Raw genomic sequence first — 23,562 nt, 5'->3', positions numbered from 1 at the left:
TGTGAGGTGTACTATAATTTTCAGGTTTATTTAAGATTTTTTTCCTTTTTTGTCACAGGCAGACTTTTATTTTGTAATTCGGCATCCATCATACAGGTACCATCTTTTACTGGTGAAATTGGGTTGTGAAAAGTTTATTTATATTTAATTAACATTGGTGGTGGTTGAGGAGATTCTCTCTTCTACATGTAAAGCGCTTTGAGTGCCTAGAAAAGCGCTCTATATATGTAATGATTTATTATTATTATTAATTATTTGTGCCTCTTTTTTATTATTATCTAAGCAGACTTTTATTGTGGAATTCGGCATTATACAGTTACAGGTAAAATATTGATTTAACTTCATCATTCTGACTGAATACACGCGTTCACCGCTCTCTGATGTACCGTAATAGCCAAGCTGTTGTCAAATTGATAACTAAGACCCTGTACCAGCTTTTTTCAGTCCACACACACACACACACAGGAGAGTATATTAGTGTATATTATTTTGGCATGATAACTAAAACTCGCCCACAATGCTCAAATCAGAAATTCACTTGACAGAACTATAACACTAATATGTTTTTGTGTGATCACTAATTGGCCAGCAAATGAAGATGCTTTTACCTATTTATTAATAAACCCCCCCCCCACACACACACACACACACACACACACCTATATATTAATAATGTCACTTTATATAGATCTTACATTTGTTTACGGTGAAATCACAACACCAGAGAGTACTGCAGACGGGTTTAATGTGATGGAGATCATACGGCTGGAACATCAACACGGGAAGCACACGCAAGTGCTTTATAATACACATCTGGAGGGGCGTGTGTGTGTGTGTGTGTGTGTGTTCATGACACGGATGAAGTCGTGTTAGCACCGGATTTAGATTAGTGTGTGAAAGAAAAGCATTACTGTACACTTTAGCTGCCCTGTGTACACACACAATCACTCTTTCATACAAACATACATACACACACACTCACTCAAAATACATACATACACTCGCTCGCTCGCACTCCCTCTCTCTCACACACACACCCACGCACGGGCACACTCACATCTCACAAACATACTCACTCACTCTCTAACACACACACTCTCACTCACAAACATACTCACTCACTCTCTCTCACACACACACACACACACACACACACACACACACACACACACACACACACACACACACACACACACCTGAAAGTTTTAATGCTTGCGTTTATCATCTAAACAGAACAGAACGCTAACAGACACTGCTGCGGTAACGGATGATCGTATGGGGTGTAATGCTCTCTGTGTGTGTGTGTGTGTGTGTGTGTGTGTGTGTGTGTTTATGACATGGATGAAGTTGTGTTAGCAACGGATTCAGATTAGTTGCCCTATTTACTGTAGCTGCCCTGTGTACAAACACACTCACTCTCTCTCACACAAACATACATACACACACTCACATACATACAAACACACACACACACTCTCTCTCTCTCACACACACACACACACAAACACTCACATACATACACGCACACACTCACGCACAAACACTCACTCACTCTCTAACACACTCTCTCTCACACACACTCTCTCTCTCTCTCTCTCTCACACACACACTCACACTCACTCTCACTCACACAAACATACATACACACACTCACGTACATGTACACACACACACACTCTCTCTCACACACACACACACAAACACTCACATACATACACGCACACACTCACGCACAAACACTCACTCACTCTAACACACTCACTCTCACACACACACTCTCTCTCTCTCTCTCTCTCTCTCTCTCTCTCTCTCTCTCTCTCTCTCTCTCTCTCACACACACACACACACACACACACACACACACACCTGAAGGTTTTAATGCTTGCGTTTATCATCTTCTAAACAGAACAGAACGCTAACAGACACTGCTGCGGTAACGGATGATCGTATGGTGTGTAATGCTCTCTGTGTGTGTGTGTGTGTGTGTGTGTGTGTGTGAGATCGCACTGGGGAAGGAGTCTGTGTGTTTAACAGACGCTCCTCATCTCAGAGCCAATAAATAACTGCAACGGCGGTCGATAAAACTCTCTCTCTCTCTCTCTCCTGGTTAAAAACACTGCTTCCTCGGGTCAGCTCCTGAGAACAGAGGTCAGAGGTCAGGCAGGAATCAGCAGGTCTGACACAGGTGACACCAGACGCGTTCAGATCAGAAAAATCATGAGAATGACTTATTAAATATATTTACTTGACTTAATGTATTAAACATTTGGTTCAGTTCTTGTGTCTGAATTTGCTTAAAAATCCGGAGAAATAAAAATAAAATAAATTAAACAACAAAAGTGATTGGATGTTAAATTAACACACGATAAAAATGTCAAATATATAAATAAGATTAAAATAAATGTGTAAGTCATTATTAAAATAAGTAAATTGTACACAAGCACACAAATAAATAAATATTAAACATGAAAAAATGTACAAAATATTTTTTTGTTTTGAAAAAGCCTAAAAACAATAATGATAAAATAAGTAAATTATATATATATATTTAAAATACATTAATACATTAGATTAAGTTAAATTAATATGATAAAACAAACAAATAACATTTACATAATTCATTATAAATGTAATTTCTAAATTTTCTTAAGTCTCTTAAAAGAAAAACATTAAACAAATAAATGATTGAATATTAAATTAACATTAACATTAATATTTCTGCGTTTGGCAGACGCACTTATCCAACGCCACGAACACAAATGATACAAACAAACCAAAGATTAAAATCAATAATCTAAAACATAATAATAATATTAAATTAAGTAAATTAGCTTAAATGTATATGTATATAGACACACACACACACACACACACACATAAATATAAATAAGTTAATTATTTAAATTATAAATATTTATTTTAATTTACTTGATTTATTTTATTTGTTAATTTAACATTTAATCCCTTATTTCACACACTCTACTAATGTATAACTCTGTTAAATGTATTATTCGTTATTCGGTAATTCGGCTCAATCTTATTATAGCGAGTAGAAATTATATTATAATAATTGTTTTGTGTATTATTGGGTCCCTCACACCAGGATGATGTCATGATGATGATGATGATGATGTCATGATGATGATGATGATGATGATGTCATACCTGTGAGGCGCTAGTGTCGTGTCTGGAGTCTCGTGGCAGACGCCTGTCGGGCTGATAACTGGACACACACACACACACACACACACACACACACACACACACACACACACATTATTACCACATCTACATCTGTCTTTAGTGTAATGAGCACCATTTCATATTCCTCATTATGATAATTCATGCGCAGAATAAAGGGGCGTGGCCTGGCTGAGTCAGTTAGTCATGTGTTGAGACTGGTGGTTATGGTAAGGGGCGGAGTATAACACCGCTCCAGCCGGCCAATCAGAGCACAGTGTGCTTTTCAGGAGGAGGGGCTTCATAGAGACAGGAACTAAGAGATACTGACAGACTGAGAGTGGGCGTGATCCCTGTGACGGACCAATCGCAGAGAGGCGTGAGAGAGTGGGCGTGGTCCCTGTGACGGACCAAACGCAGAGAGGCGTGAGAGAGTGGGCGTGGTCCCCGTGACGGACCAATCCTAGAGTGGCGTGAGACAGTGGGCGTGGTCCCCGTGACGGACCAATCCTAGAGTGGTGTGAGACAGTGGGCGTGGTCCCTGTGACGGACCAATCCTAGAGTGGCGTGAGACAGTGGCCGTGGTCCCTGTGACGGACCAATCCTAGAGTGGCGTGAGACAGTGGGCGTGGTCCCTGTGACGGACCAATCCTAGAGTGGTGTGAGACAGTGGGCGTGGTCCCCGTGACGGACCAATCCTAGAGTGGCGTGAGACAGTGGGCGTGGTCCCTGTGACGGACCAATCCTAGAGTGACGTGAGACAGTGGGCGTGGTCCCTGTGACGGACCAATCGCAGAGAGGCGTGTGAGAGTGGGCGTGGTCCGTGTGACGGACCAATCGCAGAGAGGCGTGTGAGAGTGGGCGTGGTTACCTGCCCCGTCGCGCTCCCGCTCCTCCTGCAGGGACCCGATGTATTCCGGACTCAGAGGCTCATCTGCGTCTCCAATCAGGTAGATGTTCTTAAAGCGATGATACAACATGGAGGCTTTGAACATGATTGCCTCGCTGCCACGAAACCATCGCATCTGACGACACACACACACACACACACACACACACACACACACACACACACACACACACACACACACACACACACACACACAATCAACTTTATTTATATAGTGCTTTTACAATGACGATTGTTTCAGAGCAGCTTCAGTGTTAAACAGGACAATATTGCAACAAAGTTTGATTTGATTTGGCGCACACACACACACACACACACACACACACACACACACACACACACACTCACCTTCCGCAGTGTGTCGATGAGCTCGCTGTGGTTCTGGATGTTTCGGGACGAGACGGGGACATTGCTCAGCTCATCCAGAGCCGACAGACACTTACTGACATCCTGACAGACACACACACACACACACACACACACCATACAGCACACAATATTAATCATATTCATATTAACAACGATATAAAGGATAGCAAACGGGTTCGTACTGGATTGTCGAGCGTCATTGAGATTCTGATGTCACCGTGCAGCCGGTAGAGCAAAGAGTCTGTGACCGACAGAGAAGGAGCTGAAACACACACAGAGTTAGAGAGTTACACACACACACACAGAGTTAGAGATATATAAACACACACACACACAGAGTTAGAGATATATAAACACACACACACAGAGTTAGAGATATACAAACACACACACACAGAGTTAGAGATATACAAACACACACACACACACACACACACACACACACACACACACACACACACACACACACACACACACACACACAGAGTTAGAGATATATAAACACACACACACACACACACACACACACACACACACACACACACACACACACACACACACACACACACACACAGAGTTAGAGATATATAAACACACACACACACACACACACACACACACACACACACACACAGAGTTAGAGATATATAAACACACACACACACAGAGTTAGAGATATATAAACATAAACACACACACACACACACACACACACACACACACACACACAGAGTTAGAAAGCTACACACACACACACACACACACACACACACGTTTCATTGGGATGTGTGTGTCTCACCTTTGCACTCCTCCTCTCTGCTGGTGTTGTTCTGCTGTCTGCAGAAACACACACTCAGTTAATAATCATAACTATAACAGGTCCTAATGTTCCGTTTTGGAAATGGAACAACAACAACACACAGACATTGACAATAATCATTAATGTTATAGGCGTCTAATGTGAGTTTGAATATCATTTATTTAAATCACCTCCAGATCTTGATCACTCGCAACCAAATCAATCACAAATCCCAGCCAATCAGAAGAGTGTGGGCGGAGCCTCTGCAAGAGCACTGCACTCGCAAATCCCAGCCAATCAGAAGAGTGTGTGGGCGGAGCCTCTCTGCAAGAGCACTGCACTCGCAACCAAATCAGAGAGACTCCACCCACACTCTCTTCTGATTGGCTGGGATTTGCGAGTGCAGTGCTCTTGCAGAGGCTCCGCCCACACTCTTCTGATTGGCTGGGATTTGTGATTGATTTGGTTGCGAGTGCAGTGCTCTTGCAATCACAAATCCCAGCCAATCAGAAGAGAGTGTGTTGTTCAGTTTGAATGTTGTTCTTTCCTTAAAGGATCTTCCCAGATCTGAGCTGATTTAACTGCAGTTCAAACTAACATCAGACACGTTGCACAGTAAGTAAAGCATGTGATGATGTGATGTGTCACTCACTCCGCGCTCCTGCGGTCGTGTTCTCCGTTCCGCTCCGCCTCTTTCCTCCCGCCGTCGGCTGGTTTAACGGGGCCGCGGTTCTGGCTCCGGACCCCTCGGCTCCGCTCCGGCCGTCTCTGGGGCTGATCCGCCGGCTCCGAGCACGGCTGAGTTCTGCCCCTGGTGGAGGTGACCAATCCCTGCAGAGACTTCAGCACACTCTGCCTCTTCTCCGCCGGGATCTTACTCCTCTAACACACACACACACACCTCATTTTATTGCATATTTGACCTTTCACCTCTTTTTCTGCCATATAGTATGAAAAAAAGATAATCATAGGGTTCATATGAATTTCTCCCAATAAATGTCCATCCATCCATCATTAGGGTTGGGCACCGAGAACCGGTTCTAACTTGGAACCGTTTAGAAAATGTGTTTTCGGTTCCGATCATCGGTTCCAAGCGCGCAGGTTTCGGTTTCCATGGACAACTGATTTCCGGTGCTTGCGTGCCCGCTTGTTCTTTTAGCCATGGAAGCCCGGCAAGCGGCTCTGAAGTGTGGACTTATTTCACTTTTAAAAAGCCTGGGTCGGCTCAGTGCAACTAGAGTTGTCTGATAGCGTGTTAGTGTTAGTGTGTGATTGGTCAGAATTTCGCGCGGGATTGCACATACCGTATTTTCCGGACTATAAGTCACTCCGGAGTCGCATCAGTCAAAAAATGCGTCATGAAGAGGAAAAAAACATATATAAGTCGCACTGGACTAGGGATGGGTATCGTTAAGATTTTAACGGTATTACTACTCTGACCGATACTGCTTATCAGTCCGGTACTTTAACGGTATTCTTATCGGTACTTTTTGATATTTTATATATACAGGGAGTGCAGAATTATTAGGCAAATGAGTATTTTGACCACATCATCCTCGTTATGCATGTTGTCTTACTCCAAGCTGTATCGGCTGGAAAGCCTACTACCAATTAAGCATATTAGGTGATGTGCATCTCTGTAATGAGAAGGGGTGTGGTCTAATGACATCAACACCCTATATCAGGTGTGCATAATTATTAGGCAACTTCCTTTCCTTTGGCAAAATGGGTCAAAAGAAGGACTTGACAGGCTCAGAAAAGTCAAAAATAGTGAGATATATTGCAGAGGGATGCAGCAGTCTTAAAATAGCCAAGCTTCTGAAGCGTGATCATCGAACAATCAAGCGTTTCATTCAAAATAGTCAACAGGGTCGCAAGAAGCGTGTGGAAAAACCAAGGCGCAAAATAACTGCCCGTGAACTGAGAAAAGTCAAGCGTGCAGCTGCCAAGATGCCATTTGCCACCAGTTTGGCCATATTTCAGAGCTGCAACATCACTGGAGTGCCCAAAAGCACAAGGTGTGCAATACTCAGAGACATGGCCAAGGTAAGAAAGGCAGAAAGTCGACCACCACTGAACAAGACACACAAGCTGAAACGTCAAGACTGGGCCAAGAAATATCTCAAGACTGATTTCTCTAAGGTTTTATGGACTGATGAAATGAGAGTGAGTCTTGATGGGCCAGATGGATGGGCCCGTGGCTGGATTGGTAAAGGGCAGAGAGCTCCAGTCCGACTCAGACGCCAGCAAGGTGGAGGTGGAGTACTGGTTTGGGCTGGTATCATCAAAGATGAGCTTGTGGGGCCTTTTCGGGTTGAGGATGGAGTCAAGCTCAACTCCCAGTCCTACTGCCAGTTTCTGGAAGACACCTTCTTCAAGCAGTGGTACAGGAAGAAGTCTGCATCCTTCAAGAAAAACATGATTTTCATGCAGGACAATGCTCCATCACACGCGTCCAAGTACTCCACAGTGTGGCTGGTAAGAAAGGGTATAAAAGAAGAAAATCTAATGATATGGCCTCCTTGTTCACCTGATCTGAACCCCATTGAGAACCTGTGGTCCATCATCAAATGTGCGATTTACAAGGAGGGAAAACAGTCCACCTCTCTGAACAGTGTCTGGGAGGCTGTGGCTGCTGCTGCACGCAATGTTGATGGTGAACAGATCAAAACACTGACAGAATCCATGGATGGCAGGCTTTTGAGTGTCCTTGCAAAGAAAGGTGGCTATATTGGTCACTGATTTGTTTTTGTTTGGTTTTTGAATGTCAGAAATGTATATTTGTGAATGTTGAGATGTTATATTGGTTTCACTGGTAATAATAAATCATTGAAATGGGTATAAATTTGTTTTTTGTTAAGTTGCCTAATAATTATGCACAGTAATAGTCACCTGCACACACAGATATCCCCCTAAAATAGCTCAAACTAAAAACTAAAACTTCCAAAAATATTCAGCTTTGATATTAATGAGTTTTTTGTGTTTACTGAGAACATGGTTGTTGTTCAATAATAAAATTAATCCTCAAAAATACAACTTGCCTAATAATTCTGCACTCCCTGTATAGAATTCTAGTAAAATAACACTGCATAGTTTATCATAGATAGCCAAATTAATGCTTATTAAAGCTGAAGTTATTCATTCTGGAGCTGTGAGTGATTTGCTCTCTTCATTTGGTTGTTTAATTCGCAGTAGAGCTGCAACTAACGATTATTTTTTCTGTCGACTAATCTAACGATTATTTTTTCTGTCGACTAATCTAACGATTATTTTTTCTGTCGACTAATCTAACGATTATTTTTTCTGTCGACTAATCTAACGATTATTTTTCGATTAGTCGTCTAATCTAACGATTATTTTTCTGTCGACTAATCTAACGATTATTTTTCGATTAGTCGACTAATCTAACGATTTATTTTTTTACCCTTTGAAATTTTTCAAAATTCTGTGGCACCCCCTCACATAAGTTACGCTAGAGGTGTAACAGTACAGACTGCTCACAGTTCACTTTGTATCACGGTTTAAGGTTCACGTTTCAGTACGGTTCGGTATTTGCTATGTTCAGGGGAAAAAGGACTACTGTCAAATGAAAATAAAGAAAATAAGAACAGATAACTTAAATAGAAGCAGCAGCACAAATAAATACTATTGAGCAAAGATGAGAACAAAATAAACAATGCTTTTCAGGTAGGTCTAACATTAGTTTTTAGGTAGAGAAATGGAATGAAGTAATCAAAAGTAAAATAACCACACATTTAACTGTTTAAAATTAAAAAATAATCCTTATTAAACTTACAAAAGCTATTCAGTCAGGAGCAGAGTGATGTCTTTATCTTTTGTTTGACATTAAACAGACAGCAGTGAAGGCTACTGCCCCTTTAAGACCCAAGGATCGTCGTATTTTCTGTAAGTTCACTTAAGGCATAGAGAAGGCTATGACAGTTTGACATACTTTTTGTGAGTTTGTCCGTTTAAGCACAGGATTTGAAAGATAACTCAATATTTGCGCGCTTTGGAACGAGCGCAGAGACAGATCTTCTCATTCGAGTCTCCTGGCTACACAGGGGTGATGACGGTGAAAATGACTGCTCATATTCGGACGTACAGCAGCACTCGCATGCGTTTTATAAAGTTTACAAAGAGAGACCGTTTTGCCCACGTTTTTCTTTTATTATCGCTGTTGTTGTAGTGTATACCTGAGGAGTCAGCACGCGTATCCATCGACAGAAACATACATACAGCATTATTTCCAAGTTACAACCCATATTAAAGATGCGTCATCAGATGCGAGATGAACCGAAGTGTAAGTGCGTCCCTGCAACTTTTGCTCGGGATCCCGGTTGGGAAACACTGGTCTGTATTGATTGACACCGCGCTGGTTTGTTTAGAATTATATGAGCGCCGTGACCGCGCGCTGCCTTGTTTTACGGTCGAATGCAACGCGTGTGTGTGTGTGTGTGAGTGAGTAAGAGACGCGCAAAAGGACGGAGAGAGAACTTAAGGAAATTCGCTAAACGAATATGCGTGCGTCTTTTAAATAGCGTAAAAATGAATGAATGACGAATGTGGCGGCCGTTATTGATTATGTGGCAGTCCGCCACAAATTAGTCTATGTGTGGGAAACACTATTTGGCCTCTGTTTAAAGTATTCCCATACTTTTGATATTCGCAGTCTTGGTTTTTGTGATAGAACCAGGAGCAGAAGCCAACATTACGCGAGATGAACGTCTGACACGGCGCGTCGACGCATTTCACAAACGTCGACGTATTTCCGTAGTTGACGACGCGTCGTTGAAGCACTAATTCGCAGTAATTCGTCCTCATGTGTATTTACACCGCTGCCTCTTTAAGACAGATGTGCAGATCTATAGGCGACTGATACTAGGCAGATGCACTACACTTTCTCCCGACTATAACCATAATAACTACGTCCATATTAGACACAAACTGTGTTTAAGAGACTCTCCAAGCCCGTCATTTTGACAGATATTTGAGTACATTTGATCGTTTAGACGCGAGTGTGAAACAGGAAGTGTAATTTGCTCGTCTCGTTGCGGCTGTTTCAGAGCGCGCGCTGACTTGGGAACAATCTCTTGCGCACATTTTTGTGCTTTTAATCGCTGTTTTTATTATTAAACGCATCCCACAGCCAACAGTAGCTAGACTGTATTTTACAACAATCACTGATCGTGCTGATTCTGTCGTTTGAGTTTTAGGGAGAAATGACAGCGTAGGCTACTGCTGCAAAGGGGATTAAGCTGCGCTAGACATAAATATTATTATTATAATCTTTGGAAGCCAAAATCTAAAATAAAATCAGACTATCACAGATCTTCTCTCTCTCTCTCTCTCTCTGACAGCAGTACCGATAACGTCCGAGCTTATCGATACAACGGTCTTTCAAAACTCACCCCCAGGGCCCGTTTAATACCGGTTTTCGGTACCCATCCCTACACTGGACTATAAGTCGCGCTAGGGCAGAGCGGGAGCCGCGCGCGCATGCATGCACCCGCTCACTGTAAATAACCGAGCAAGATTTATTATTATTATTAAAAAATTATGTTTGGGGAAACTACACGTCATATATTCTGCCTACACAGATAAAGGAATATTACCATTTACAAATTACTTTAATGCTTTTTAATGCATTAGACAATGAATATGATTCAAGTTAGTTTTGTCTAAAATGTCCAGCTTTTGTCCCTAAAAGAATTAGGTATTACAATTATTTATTTCAAAGGTACAGTTAAAGGCTCTCACCTCTTCACCTCGTGGAGTCTTCTCCTCTTTTTTCTCCTCCTGCTTTTCCGAGAGGGGTTTATTGTCCATCTGTCTCTGCTCATCATCATGCAGGTTTTTCTTCCTGACGTCGTTCTTCTCCGGCTCTTCTGGGAGACGCTTCCTCTTCAAACCTGTACATTTATCAGGTTAGGAGCTCTTTATGGTTATAATGTCCAGCCAGATTATAACCAAAACAACATCCACAGCTTCTCATTTGCTTCTGTAATAGTGTTGCACGACTACGTTACACCGGTACTAGAAAATAGGACTGCAATTTATCGAGATTATCGAAATATCGCAAATGTACATCGCAATATGCATATCGCAACAGCACCCAATATCTGAATGATTTTAATAAACTACTTCAACAACAACAAACTACTTTTGTGAAAAGTGTCCGTTTAAGGTCAACGCATAGAGCAGAGCAGAGACTGAGCTCAAGACTGTTACTTAAAGCTACACTGTGTAACTTTAGTTTATTCTGAGCTAAAAACACTTAGTTCTTATAAATATATGTGCTCATTAATGTATATTTACTTCTTTCAAGCAATAAAGTATTCTGGTAAGTTTATAATATGCCGTTGGAAACCCATACGGGTGAGGGGTTCGAGTGCCGGCCGCCATGTTGCTCCTCCATCTTGAAAGTACAGTAGCCACAGAGGGACATACCCGTAAACTCAAGCTTCGCCTTTCGCGTTTTAGCGCTCGAGTGCACCGTGTCGAATGTGAAGAGGGGGATTGGCGTGTTAATCTTGGACTAAATCAGCCACCGTAGGAGTTAAACCGAAATCAGAATGGAGAGGAACAGAAACTAATATTCAGTGGATGGTCATAAACCTTTACACCGCTAGATGGGGAATATCACACAGGGGAGCTTTAAGTGACTTGCCCAACGCTAAAATGTTTTATTAAACGCAATTTTTCTTTAATATCGCACAGCCCTACTAGAAAAGCATCGCGATACGCTGCTTTATTACAGTTTACTCCTGATCAGAGACTCTCTTCGCTAACACACTGGGCATTTATTCATCTCATTAAAATCGCATTCTTTGAGCTTTATAATCGCACACAAGCCATATCGCCATTGCGGTTCCATTTCGATTAATCGTGCAGCCCTAACACACACACACACACACACACACACACACACACACACACACACAGAAATATGTAAAAATGCACGGGCTGTCGAATATTCAGATAAACACAGTCGGATTGGTCTTTAGGGGATGTATAGTTGAGATTATTAGATCCGTGCAGCTCTTAAAGGGCCGGCGCTCATATTCTGTGTGATTTATATTAATCAAACAACAATGAAAAATAGAAAACCACCACATGCTGGGCTAAACAACTTTAATATATTTATTATGAATCAGTGTACAGTTAAATTATATGATAAAGACTAAGCAGTTTTATATTTGATTATTTAATGTCTTTCTTGACTTGCTTCCGTTAAATAGACCTAATGTAGCGGAAGAATAAAGCACCGTTTTGGTCATATTGTTTGTAATTTGCATTTTTTGCTCTTTTTTTAAAAACAAAGATACAATTTAAAAAAAGATATGTTCAAATTCAGGGCTCGGCGTTTCTCCTTCAGACAAGTAAATTTGTCATTCACTTGTCAGAGTAAAAAAATATATATTTATTTGTATTTTATTTTTTATGTTGTAGATATAGTTTATTCAGAAGCAGTATTCTCACCAGTGTTCATTCAGCTTTGACATTTAAATCTGCATATGGGTGATATTTGCGATATTTGGTCATTTAGTCTGGTATCGTATCGAAGTCATAATTTTGGTGTCATGACAACACTATTCTGACTCATGGGAAAATTTGGGGAAAAATTAAATTCCATTGAGCGTTAAAGTCGGGATAAGGCAAAAATAATAACAATAATAAAATGTAGTTATATCTCTCACACATCTTTCATAGTGCAGCTTTAAAATAACTCACAAACTAAGACCAGGAAACATCTATTAACTCTTTCCTCGCCAATGCCAATTTTCCTGCAGACCGTGTGTTTTCTCTGTTATACGGTAGGGGGCGCTAATACACATCCCCTGATCAAAACACAGGAGAAGAAGAAGCAGAAACAAGCAAGAGTGCTGCCTACGCGTTAGACCAATATTACAAATTCGGAAAAGCTGAAAATGAAATATAAATCTTTACCGCTGCAACGGTTCGGCTTTTCAGACATTGTAAAAATGGATTTAAATCCTAATTTTAATGCTAACTAGATGAGTAAAGTTTGATGTCTGAAAGTTTGAAGAATTTACGTAGCAATGTGCTAAAAGTCAAAATGTTTTGTTGTTAGCATGTTTCTAACATGATTTAACAAATTGCCGACACACGTTAACATGTTGCTAGCATGATTTAACGCATTGATGCAAGTTTCTATCATGATTTAATACATTGCTAGCATTTTGTTAACATGATTAACATATTGTTATCAAGACTTCAGGTCACCTCCTGGGGTCGAGGGGGCGAAGCTACTCGTCACTGGAACAGAAGTAGGCGTGTCTTTTTCACCAGAGTCCGTTTGCGAGCGTTTGCGTCTCAGAGTGGGCGGAGCCGCAGTGATGTCATCGGTGCTCTCACGCAGATCTGCAGTCGAACGCGTGGAAGTTTGAAGTTAATAAAATGTTTAAAATAGTTTCTAACACATTGCTAGCATGTTTCTGCATGATGTTAGCATGATTCGCATATTGTTAGCATATTTCTGCATGACGTTAGCATGATTAGCACATTGTTAACATGTTTCTGTATGATGTTAACATGATTAGCACATTGTTAGGTCACCTGCTGGGGTCGAGGGGGCGGAGCTACTCGTCACCGGAACAGAAGTAGGCGTGTCTTTTTCACCAGAGTCCGTTTGCGAGCGTTTGCGTCTCAGAGTGGGCGGAGCCGCAGTGATGTCATCGGTGCTCTCGCGCAGATCTGCAGTCGAACGCGTGGAAGTTTGGAGTTAATAAAATGTTTAAAATAGGTTCTAGCACACTGCTAGCATGTTTCTGCATAATGTTACCATGATTAGCACATTGTTAGGTCACCTGCTGGGGTCGAGGGGGCGGAGCTACTCGTCACTGGAACAGAAGTAGGCGTGTCTTTTTCACCAGAGTCCGTTTGCGAGCGTTTGCGTCTCAGAGTGGGCGGAGCCGCAGTGATGTCATCGGTGCTCTCGTGCAGATCTGCAGTCGAACGCGTGGAAGTTTGGAGTTAATAAAATGTTTAAAATAGGTTCTAGCACACTGCTAGCATGTTTCTGCATAATGTTACCATGATTAGCACATTGTTAGGTCACCTGCTGGGGTCGAGGGGGCGGAGCTACTCGTCACTGGAACAGAAGTAGGCGTGTCTTTAACACCCGAGTCCGTTTGCGAGCGTTTGCGTCTCAGGTTGGGAGGAGCCACAGTGATGTCATCGGTGCTCTCGTGCAGATCTGCAGTCGAACGCGTGGAAGTTTGGAGTTAATAAAATGTTTAAAATAGGTTTTAAAACATTATTAGCATGTTTCTACATGATGTTAGCATTATTCACATATTGTTAGCATGATTAGCACATTGTTATCAAGATTTCACGTCACCTGCTGGGGTCGAGGGGGCGGAGCTGCTCGGCACTGGAACAGAAGTAGGCGTGTCTTTAACACCAGAGTCTGTTTGCGAGCGTTTGCTTCTCAGAGTGGGCGGAGCCGCAGTGATGTCATCGGTGCTCTCGTGCAGATCTGCAGTCGAACACGTGGAAGTTTGGAGTTAATAAAATGTTTAAAATAGGTTCTAGCACATTGCTAGCATGTTTCTGCATGACGTTAGCATGATTAGCACATTGTTAGGTCACCTGCTGGGGTCGAGGGGGCGGAGCTACTCGGCACTGGAACAGAAGTAGGCGTGTCTTTAACACCAGAGTCTGTTTGCGAGCGTTTGCTTCTCAGAGTGGGCGGAGCCGCAGTGATGTCATCGGTGCTCTCGTGCAGATCTGCAGTCGAACGCGTGAAAGTTTGGAGTCAATACATGTTTAAAAATCCGTTCTAGCACACTGCTAGCATGTTTCTGCATGGTGTTAACATGATTAGAACATTGCTAGTATGTTTTCTGCATGATGTTAGCATTATTAACACATTGTTAACATGTTTCTGCATGATGTTAGCATTATTAGCACATTGCTAACATGTTTCTGCACGATGTTAGCATTATTAGCAAATTGTTAGCATGTTTCTGCATGATGTTAGCATTATTAGCACATTGCTAACATGTTTCTGCACGATGTTAGCATTATTAGCAAATTGTTAGCATGTTTCTGCATGATGTTAACATTATTAACACATTGCTAACATGTTTCTGCATGATGTTAGCATTATTAGCACATTGTTAGCATGTTTCTGCACGATGTTAACATTATTAACACATTGTTAGCAAGACTTCAGGTCACCTGCTGGGGTCGAGGGGGCGGAGCTTCTCGTCACTGGAACAGAAGTAGGCGTGTCTTTAACACCAGAGTCCGTTTGTGAGCGTTTGCGCCTCAGAGTGGGCGGAGCCGCAGTGATGTCATCTGTGTAAGAGCGTGTGAACGTGAGTCAATAAAACGTTTCAAACATGTTCTAACACATTGCTAGCATGTTTTAACACATTAACATGTTTTAGGATGATTTAACACGATGCAGACACGTCTCTAACATGATTTAACATATTGTTAACGTTTTTTAACATGGTTAACATTTTGTACCATGGTGCTTGCATGATTTAATACGCTGCAAACATGTTTCTAGCATTATTTACCTTATTTCTAGAGTGTTTTAAAAGTAACGATTTAACATATTGCTAGAAATGTCGCTAGCATGATTTGACATGTTTCTTTTGTTTCTAACATAAATTAGCATGTTGCAAGCATCTTTTAACACGTTGTTAACGTGCTTTAACACCATTACCATGTTTCTGCAATGTTAACGTGATTAGCTCATTGCTAGCATGTTTCTGCATGTTGTTAACAAGACTTCAGGTCACCTGCTGGGGTCGAGGGGGCGGAGATACTCGTCACTGGAGCAGAAGTAGGCGAGTCTTTAACACCATAGTCCGTTTGCGAGCGTTTGCGTCTCAGAGTGGGCGGAGCCACAGTGATGTCACCTGTGCAACAGGACGTGAACGTTTATGGCAGTTTGAAGTCAATAAAACGTTTCAAACACGTTGCTAGTTTGTTTCTAAAATGTATTAGCATATTGTTAACATTATTTAACACATTGCTAGAATGTTTCTGCATGATGTTAGCATGATTAGCACATTCTTAGCATGTTTCTGCACGATGTTAACATGATTAGCATATTGTTAACAAGACTTCAGGTCACCTGCTGGGGTCGAGGGGGCGGAGATACTCGTCACTGGAGCAGAAGTAGGCGTGTCTTTAACACCATAGTCCGTTTGCGAGCGTTTGCGTCTCAGAGTGGGCGGAGCCGCAGTGATGTCATCGGTGCTCTCGCGCAGATCTGCAGTCGAACGCGTGGAAGTTTGGAGTTAATAAAATGTTTTACCCATGTCCTAACACATTGCTAACGTGTTTTAGAAAGTTGCAAACCTTTTTAGTATGATTTAGCTAGCATGTTTCTGCAATATGTTAACGTGATTAGCTCATTGCTAGCATGTTTCTGCATGATGTTAGCATGATTAACAAATTGTTAGCAAGACTTCAGGTCACCTGCTGGGGTCGAGGGGGCGGAGCTACTCGTCACTGGAACAGAAGTAGGCGTGTCTTTAACACCAGAGTCCGTTAGAGAGCGTTTGCTCCTCAGAGTGGGCGGAGCCGCAGTGATGTCATCGGTGCTCTCGTGCAGATCTGCATTTGAACGCGTGATCCTCCAGGGCTGAGGGATTTCGACAAACACATAGACACACACACACACACACACACACACACACACACACACACACACACACACACACACACAGGAACACACATCAGGAACACACATTCCGACACATGCCAGGTTCAGATGAAGAATGGCAGCACACAAACCTTTCGCCGATTGTTAGCATTCCTCCGTTTCCTGGCCGTTGAAATTATCCTTCTGTTCAGCATGTGTGTCCTGCGCGTGGAGAGTGTGTGTGTGTGTGCGATTGTGTTTGTGTGTGTCTTCGCAGCAGCGGCTTGTCTCGCTAGCACGATCCTCCTTCCTGCCGCTCTCCTCTCCGCTCCGCTCCTGATGGCCGAGTCTCTGGAGCGCGTTGATCTGGATTTCACCGCTTTAGCATCCGCCGCTTTAGCATCAGCCGCTTTAGCATCCGCCGCTTTAGCATCAGCCGCTTTAGCATCCGCCGCTTTAGCATCCGCCGCCTTAGCATCCAGCGCTTTAGCATTCGCCGCTTTAGCATCGCCCGCTTTAGCATCCGCCGCTTTAGCATTCGGCGCTTTAGCATTCGGCGCTTTACCATCCGCCGCTTTAGCATCCGCCCTGCCGGATTGAGCGTTTGCTTTGCTGTGAGCTTGTGTCTGGCGTGGCGTCGCTGCTTCGGCCTTCCGCTGACTCTTGGCTTCGCTCGGAACTTCTGCTTTCTTCTTCTGGTTTTTCAGCCTCTGTCGACTCTCTGACAGTCGTTTCACCAGCGCGACTTTCTGTCAGGAACACAGAGGCCAGGCTTTAAAGCGCAGCAGCGGACGATAACCAGAACTATAGCGGTAACTATAGCGATAACTATATTAGCATCAACACCAGCTGACGATAACTATATTAGTGTCCATATCAGCTGACGATAACGATAACTATATTAGTGTCCATACCAGCTGACGATAACGATAACTATATTAGTGTCCATACCAGCTCACGATAATTATAGCGATAACTAAATTAGTGTCCATACCAGCTGACGATAATTATAGCGGTAACTATATTAGTGTCCACACCAGCGGACGATAATTATAGCGATAACTACAGCGATAACTATATTAGTGTCCACACCAGCTGACGATAATTATAGTGATAACTATATTAGTGTCCACACCAGCTGACGATAATTATAGTGATAACTATATTAGTGTTCACACCAGCTGACGATAATTATAGTGATAACTATATTAGTGTCCACACCAGCAGACGATAATTATAGTGATAACTATATTAGTGTCCACACCAGCAGACGATAATTATAGCGATAACTATATTAGTGTCCACACCAGCAGACGATAATTATAGCGATAACTATATTAGTGTCCACACCAGCAGACGATAATTATAGCGATAACTATATTAGTGTCCACACCAGCAGACGATAATTATAGCGATAACTATATTAGTGTCCACACCAGCGGACGATAATTATAGCGATAACTATATTAGTGTCCACACCAGCAGACGATAATTATAGTGATAACTATATTAGTGTCCACACCAGCAGACGATAATTATAGCGATAACTATATTAGTGTCCACACCAGCAGACGATAATTATAGCGATAACTATATTAGTGTCCACACCAGCGGACGATAATTATAGCGATAACTATATTAGTGTCCACACCAGCGGACGATAATTATAGCGACAACTATATTAGTGTCCACACCAGCGGACGATAATTATAGCGATAATTATATTAGTGTCCACACCAGCTGACGATAATTATAGCGGTAACTATATTAGTGTCCACACCAGCGGACGATAATTATAGTGATAACTATATTAGTGTCCACACCAGCTGACGATAATTATAGTGATAACTATATTAGTGTCCACACCAGCTGACGATAATTATAGCGATAACTATATTAGTGTCCACACCAGCTGACGATAATTATAGCGATAACTATATTAGTGTCCACACCAGCTGACAATAATTATAGCGATAATTATATTAGTGTCCACACCAGCTGACGATAATTATAGCGATAATTATATTAGTGTCCACACCAGCTGACGATAATTATAGCGGTAACTATATTAGTGTCCACACCAGCGGACGATAATTATAGCGGTAACTATATTAGTGTCCACACCAGCGGACGATAATTATAGCGATAATTATATTAGTGTCCACACCAGCTGACAATAATTATAGCGGTAACTATATTAGTGTCCACACCAGCGGACGATAATTATAGCGGTAACTATATTAGTGTCCACACCAGCGGACGATAATTATAGCGATAATTATATTAGTGTCCACACCAGCTGACAATAATTATAGCGATAACTATATTAGTGTCCACACCAGCGGACGATAATTATAGCGATAACTATATTAGTGTCCACACCAGCTGACGATAATTATAGCGATAACTATATTAGTGTCCACACCAGCGGACGATAATTATAGCGATAACTATATTAGTGTCCACACCAGCTGAAGATAATTATAGCGATAACTATATTAGTGTCCACACCAGCGGACGATAATTATAGTGATAACTTTATTAGTGTTCACACCAGCTGACGATAATTATAGCGGTAACTATATTAGTGTCCACACCAGCGGACGATAATTATAGCGATAACTATATTAGTGTCCACACCAGCGGACGATAATTATAGTGATAACTATATTAGTGTCCACACCAGCTGACGATAATTTTAACGACAGCTACATTCGCATCAACACTAGTGGACAATAAATATAACAACTACATTAGCGTTATACAAGAGCGCGTTATCTTTACGTTTATTATGAGAGCTGCGGTTGTCGCCTGTCACTTCAAATGCTCTTTAAAGCAGGATGGATTCTTGCCACTGCGTCATCCAAAACGATTTTTCGAACGCATCTTCATTGAGATGATCAAAATATTTGAATCGTATTTGCAACACTGACCTTTTGACCTCTGAGGCCCACGCCCGGGTCGTTCTCGATCTCCCACATGCCCTCCTCGAAGCCTCCGCGTTTGTTGGCCTGGCCGTACTTCTCTTTGTTCGGCCAGTAGGGGGCGATGTCCTTGGGGAAGAGAAATGTTCTGGAAGAGGACAGATGTTATAATTATATGTTATTGTTATAATTGACCCTTCGCTAAGCCACGCCCGAATACCACCACAGGCCAATCGTGGCTTAGCAATCCGTAACTAGGCACGGAAGGTCTGTCAAGCTTTCGAGCGAGGGAAACATGCCGATGCAAATCTGTGCGTATGGATTGTGCAAATCTGATGCCTATCCTAAAAGTTTGGACAGATGGTGTATTTTTTTTCCTTCCCCAAAACGTAAAAATGAAGGTAAGAAATACCAGCCTTGAATCAAGCAGTGTGTGTGAGACCCAAAAACGTGTGTGTGTAACAAAAACACCCACGTTTGCTTCAACAAACTGAAAATACATGAGGTTTTTGACTGATGCAAGTTATTACATATGATGCAGTATATAGCCTATAAAAAGAACCGTCTTAGCTTTATTTATTAGTTTTGTATTGTAGTTTTGTTTAGACAAAATGTGTGCAAATGAAGACCTTCATCATAAGGATTGTTGCAGTGGCTGTGTTTATAATATTAATAAAACCCATCATGTTTGAGAGACTGGCTTTCTGTTATACGGTTTCAGTAAACGTGTGGTTTTTGATGAATGGCTCAGGTCAGAATCAGGCTAGTGCCAGGTCGGAGTAGATTATAGACACACGACATGTGAGCAGTAGCCCGGCACGCGAAATATAACGTTAAGCCGGAGAATCATTGCAAAGTTTTCAGGCTAAGGTCTTGTGTTTATTCCACAAGATTTATTAATAAGTTGTTTGATTTATAATTATTCGATTATTTTCTCATTTTACTCACCCTGTTGTGCATGAACATACACATGAGGCAGCTGCTGCTTGCGCTGAGACCATAGGCTTTAGCTTCAATTTTATTGAAATTATTCTGTAATCGGTTGCATAATATGTCGCGGATATATCCCGCAAATACATACTGCAGTCCCTTTTTTCTTACTCGCTCAGATATTTCCCCTGTTCGCCAGAAATGACGAATTATCTCCTCGGAAATGTCTGACACCGGCGCATACCTACTGTAATAGACGTGCCAGGCGCGAAAGCTTGACAGGCGTAGCAACAGTAACTACGGGGGGCGGGGCTTAGCGAAGGGTCAATTATCGCTATAGTTCATAAGGCAATGCTAGTTATTACTAATGCCGCATTCAGGTGCTATCGGAAATGTGATAATTTCCACTTCTGAAGTCGTGATTACGAGCTCATTGCATCAAAATGCTCTTCTTACTCAGTTTTTTTTTGTCTTGTTTCTCGTCTAAATATCTAACAATTCTTACATTAAGAAACATTTAGTAGATGAGTAAAATTACATAAGATATGTTTTCTTGTTTTCTTGGGTTAAATATCAAAATGAAGTGAGCTTTTGCTTAAAACAGGCAAAATGATCTGCCAATGGGGTGAGAGAAATAATATTTCTGATTGGAACGGAAACAAGAAACACGTGAAGGCAGCATAAGTGTCAGATATCAAGTCAAAAAATAAATTATGTTGCATGTGCGCGCTTTGCATTTATACTGTATGTATATGTATTTGTATGTGTATGTTTAATGGTTTAATGAAGGATGTGTGTTTTGTTTTGATTGCTTGTGTGTGTGTGTGGGCATGTTTTTGTGACATATGAGGACTCAAATGTGTATAATGCCATGGGTATGACACAGGTATTACAGGAGAGGGTGAAATATGAGGACATTACCCATGGCCCCACTTTACAAAAGGCTTATAAATCACACAGGAGGAGTTTTTATGAGAAAGGAAAAATGCAGAATGTTTCCTGTGTGTGTGTGTGTGTGTGTGTGTGTGTGTGTGTGTGTGTGTGTGTGTGTGTGTGTGTGTGTTGGGTGGGTTTAGGGGTGGAGTAATGGGATATAAAATACAACTTGTACAGTATAAAAACCATTACGCCTATGGAATGTCCCCACAATTCACAAAAATAAACGTGTGTCTGTGTCTGTGATTCGAGTTCACTTACGTGGAGTGTGTCCCATAAAAGAAGATGGGGATCTTATTTCTCGGGGCTTTTCCTTCACCAATCTGAGTGACAAATAAAACAACACACAACAGTCATATTTCCCCAGTCCTCATGTCCATATGATGATTATTATGCCCAATAAACACTCACCCTGGCAGGCCAGAAAGGATAACCCTTCATTTTAGCAAACACTATATCGCCTGGAATAAAACCCTCCGTGTTCTGATCACATGCAATCTTCATCTGAGAAAACAAATGGGTTAAACTTCATGAACACACATATAAACACTCATCAAGTGACACCAACACACAATAAACAAAACACTTTCCCAGCAGAGACAACTTTTACATGCGCACATTCGCCTTGTGATAATGGCTTTGCTTTTGTAGCACAATAATATATATTCATTTTATTGCTATCGACACTGAAGTAAATAAAAAGACAGCCGTGTTTAGCTAGCTTAGGCTAACACACGCCCATTGTTTGTATATGAACTCACCTTTACTCCCTTCTGCATATTTACTTACTCAAAGACTATTTGATAAACACCTCGATTTAAAAACAACACGTAAAATGCGCTAATAATTAAAAAGTATCATCCGGCGATGAATGAAAGGGCAGTGGAGAGTTGCGAGAGTGTGTGTGTATGTGTGTGTGTGTGTCCCCTCAGCATCGGCGGAATAGTTCAGTCCGCGTCCCGCGTGCATGAGGAACGGACCACTACACAAAAAGCGGGGGGAGGTGTGTGTTTATAACGATTATAAATATAATTAATAACATTGATGTCTTCACAATTTTAAGACTTATACATACACATTGTGTGTTGTATTTAATCCCGCACTGATTAAAAATTATTCTCGTGCGTTGTGAAACAAAATTACGTCATTGTTTATCAACATAACGGTCGTTGAAGAGTTAACATTCCGCGGCAAGAAGCGGCAAACTAAAGATGTTTAAAATATTCGAAAGCTTTATTTAATAATTTAAACACAACAAAAACATGTTGGTGTGATTTAACAGTTCGACAGCGAGCGAGACGCGTTCGGATGAATATTTCGCGGTGTTTTTTCGTTTATCGTTGTTGTCATGGTGAGGAGGAAAATGGCGTCAGATTCAAACAGGCGTTTGGGAGTGTTTACACGGATTTAACATTTTAATGCCGTCACACTGCGATTTTTCACCTCAATATCGGACACATTCGCGTAATTAGCATTAATGGTGAGTTGGTGTTACGTTTTAATCGTGTTGTTTCGAATTGACCGTTTATCGATGTTAGAAAATGTTCGTTTTCGTTAGATTTTACTGTGTAGCATATGATTAATGTGTTATTTTGCGGATTTATCGTCATTTACATGTATATAAGCCGTAGTTTTACTCAAACTGCCGTCTGGAGGGATGCAAATGAAACTTTAAACTGGTTCTCTTTGTTTTAAAAGTAATGTATAATATTCTCTCTCTCTCTCTCTCTCTCTCTCTCTCTCTCTCTCTCTCTCTCTCTCTCTCTCTCTCTCTCTCTCTCTCTGTCTCGTAAATGATTGAGAAACTCTGTATATTGGCCTGATTTACGGTTAATCCGCCATTTTAACCCATGTTTTTGTTGTAGTTTGTGATAACTCTTATTTT

At 41.6% G+C, this 23,562-nt stretch overlaps 2 protein-coding genes across 5 annotated transcripts in view; one reads left to right on the top strand and one right to left on the bottom strand.

The window, feature by feature from the left end:
* Positions 1 to 728: 728 nt before the first annotated feature.
* On the bottom strand, positions 729 to 22,637 carry psip1b (PC4 and SFRS1 interacting protein 1b). The gene is made up of 21 exons (XM_067447085.1): positions 22,439 to 22,637; positions 22,089 to 22,181; positions 21,939 to 22,000; positions 19,821 to 19,959; positions 17,040 to 17,636; positions 16,722 to 16,887; positions 16,375 to 16,512; positions 15,465 to 15,584; positions 14,874 to 15,011; positions 14,623 to 14,760; positions 14,341 to 14,478; positions 14,090 to 14,227; positions 13,839 to 13,976; positions 11,019 to 11,170; positions 5,911 to 6,140; positions 5,259 to 5,296; positions 4,642 to 4,721; positions 4,439 to 4,540; positions 4,052 to 4,205; positions 3,166 to 3,223; positions 729 to 2,136 (listed from the first exon to the last, which is right to left on the bottom strand). The coding sequence occupies exons 1-21, from the start codon at positions 22,454 to 22,456 to the stop codon at positions 2,130 to 2,132; spliced, it is 2,844 nt and encodes a 947-aa protein (XP_067303186.1). The 5' UTR covers positions 22,457 to 22,637; the 3' UTR covers positions 729 to 2,129.
* Positions 22,638 to 22,877: 240 nt separating this feature from the next.
* The window catches only part of LOC137078216 (coiled-coil domain-containing protein 171-like), a 79,196-nt gene continuing 78,511 nt past the window's right edge, over positions 22,878 to 23,562 (top strand). For 2 of the 4 annotated variants that reach the window (XM_067445344.1, XM_067445343.1), the window contains exon 1: positions 22,879 to 23,157. The gene's annotated coding sequence lies outside the window, so the exon portion shown is untranslated. Of the gene's footprint in view, positions 23,158 to 23,562 lie in introns of all 4 variants that reach the window. The other 2 variants (XM_067445342.1, XM_067445340.1) reach the window with 2 other exon arrangements.

Source organism: Pseudorasbora parva, chromosome 6, assembly GCF_024679245.1.
Source record: "Pseudorasbora parva isolate DD20220531a chromosome 6, ASM2467924v1, whole genome shotgun sequence".
Taxonomy (NCBI): domain Eukaryota; kingdom Metazoa; phylum Chordata; class Actinopteri; order Cypriniformes; family Gobionidae; genus Pseudorasbora; species Pseudorasbora parva.
The sequence above is the reverse complement of the archived record's forward strand: the minus strand, read 5'-3'. Positions and strand labels throughout refer to the sequence as shown.

What these genes read in the sequence shown, in the direction of transcription:
- psip1b (XM_067447085.1), bottom strand. An exon ending in ATCCTTTCTGGCCTGCCAGG is followed by an intron (nt 22,001 to 22,088) that starts GTGAGTGTTTAT and finishes TTTGTCACTCAG; the next exon opens with ATTGGTGAAGGAAAAGCCCC. An exon ending in GCGGGAGCGCGACGGGGCAG is followed by an intron (nt 3,224 to 4,051) that starts GTAACCACGCCC and finishes GTGTGTGTCCAG; the next exon opens with TTATCAGCCCGACAGGCGTC.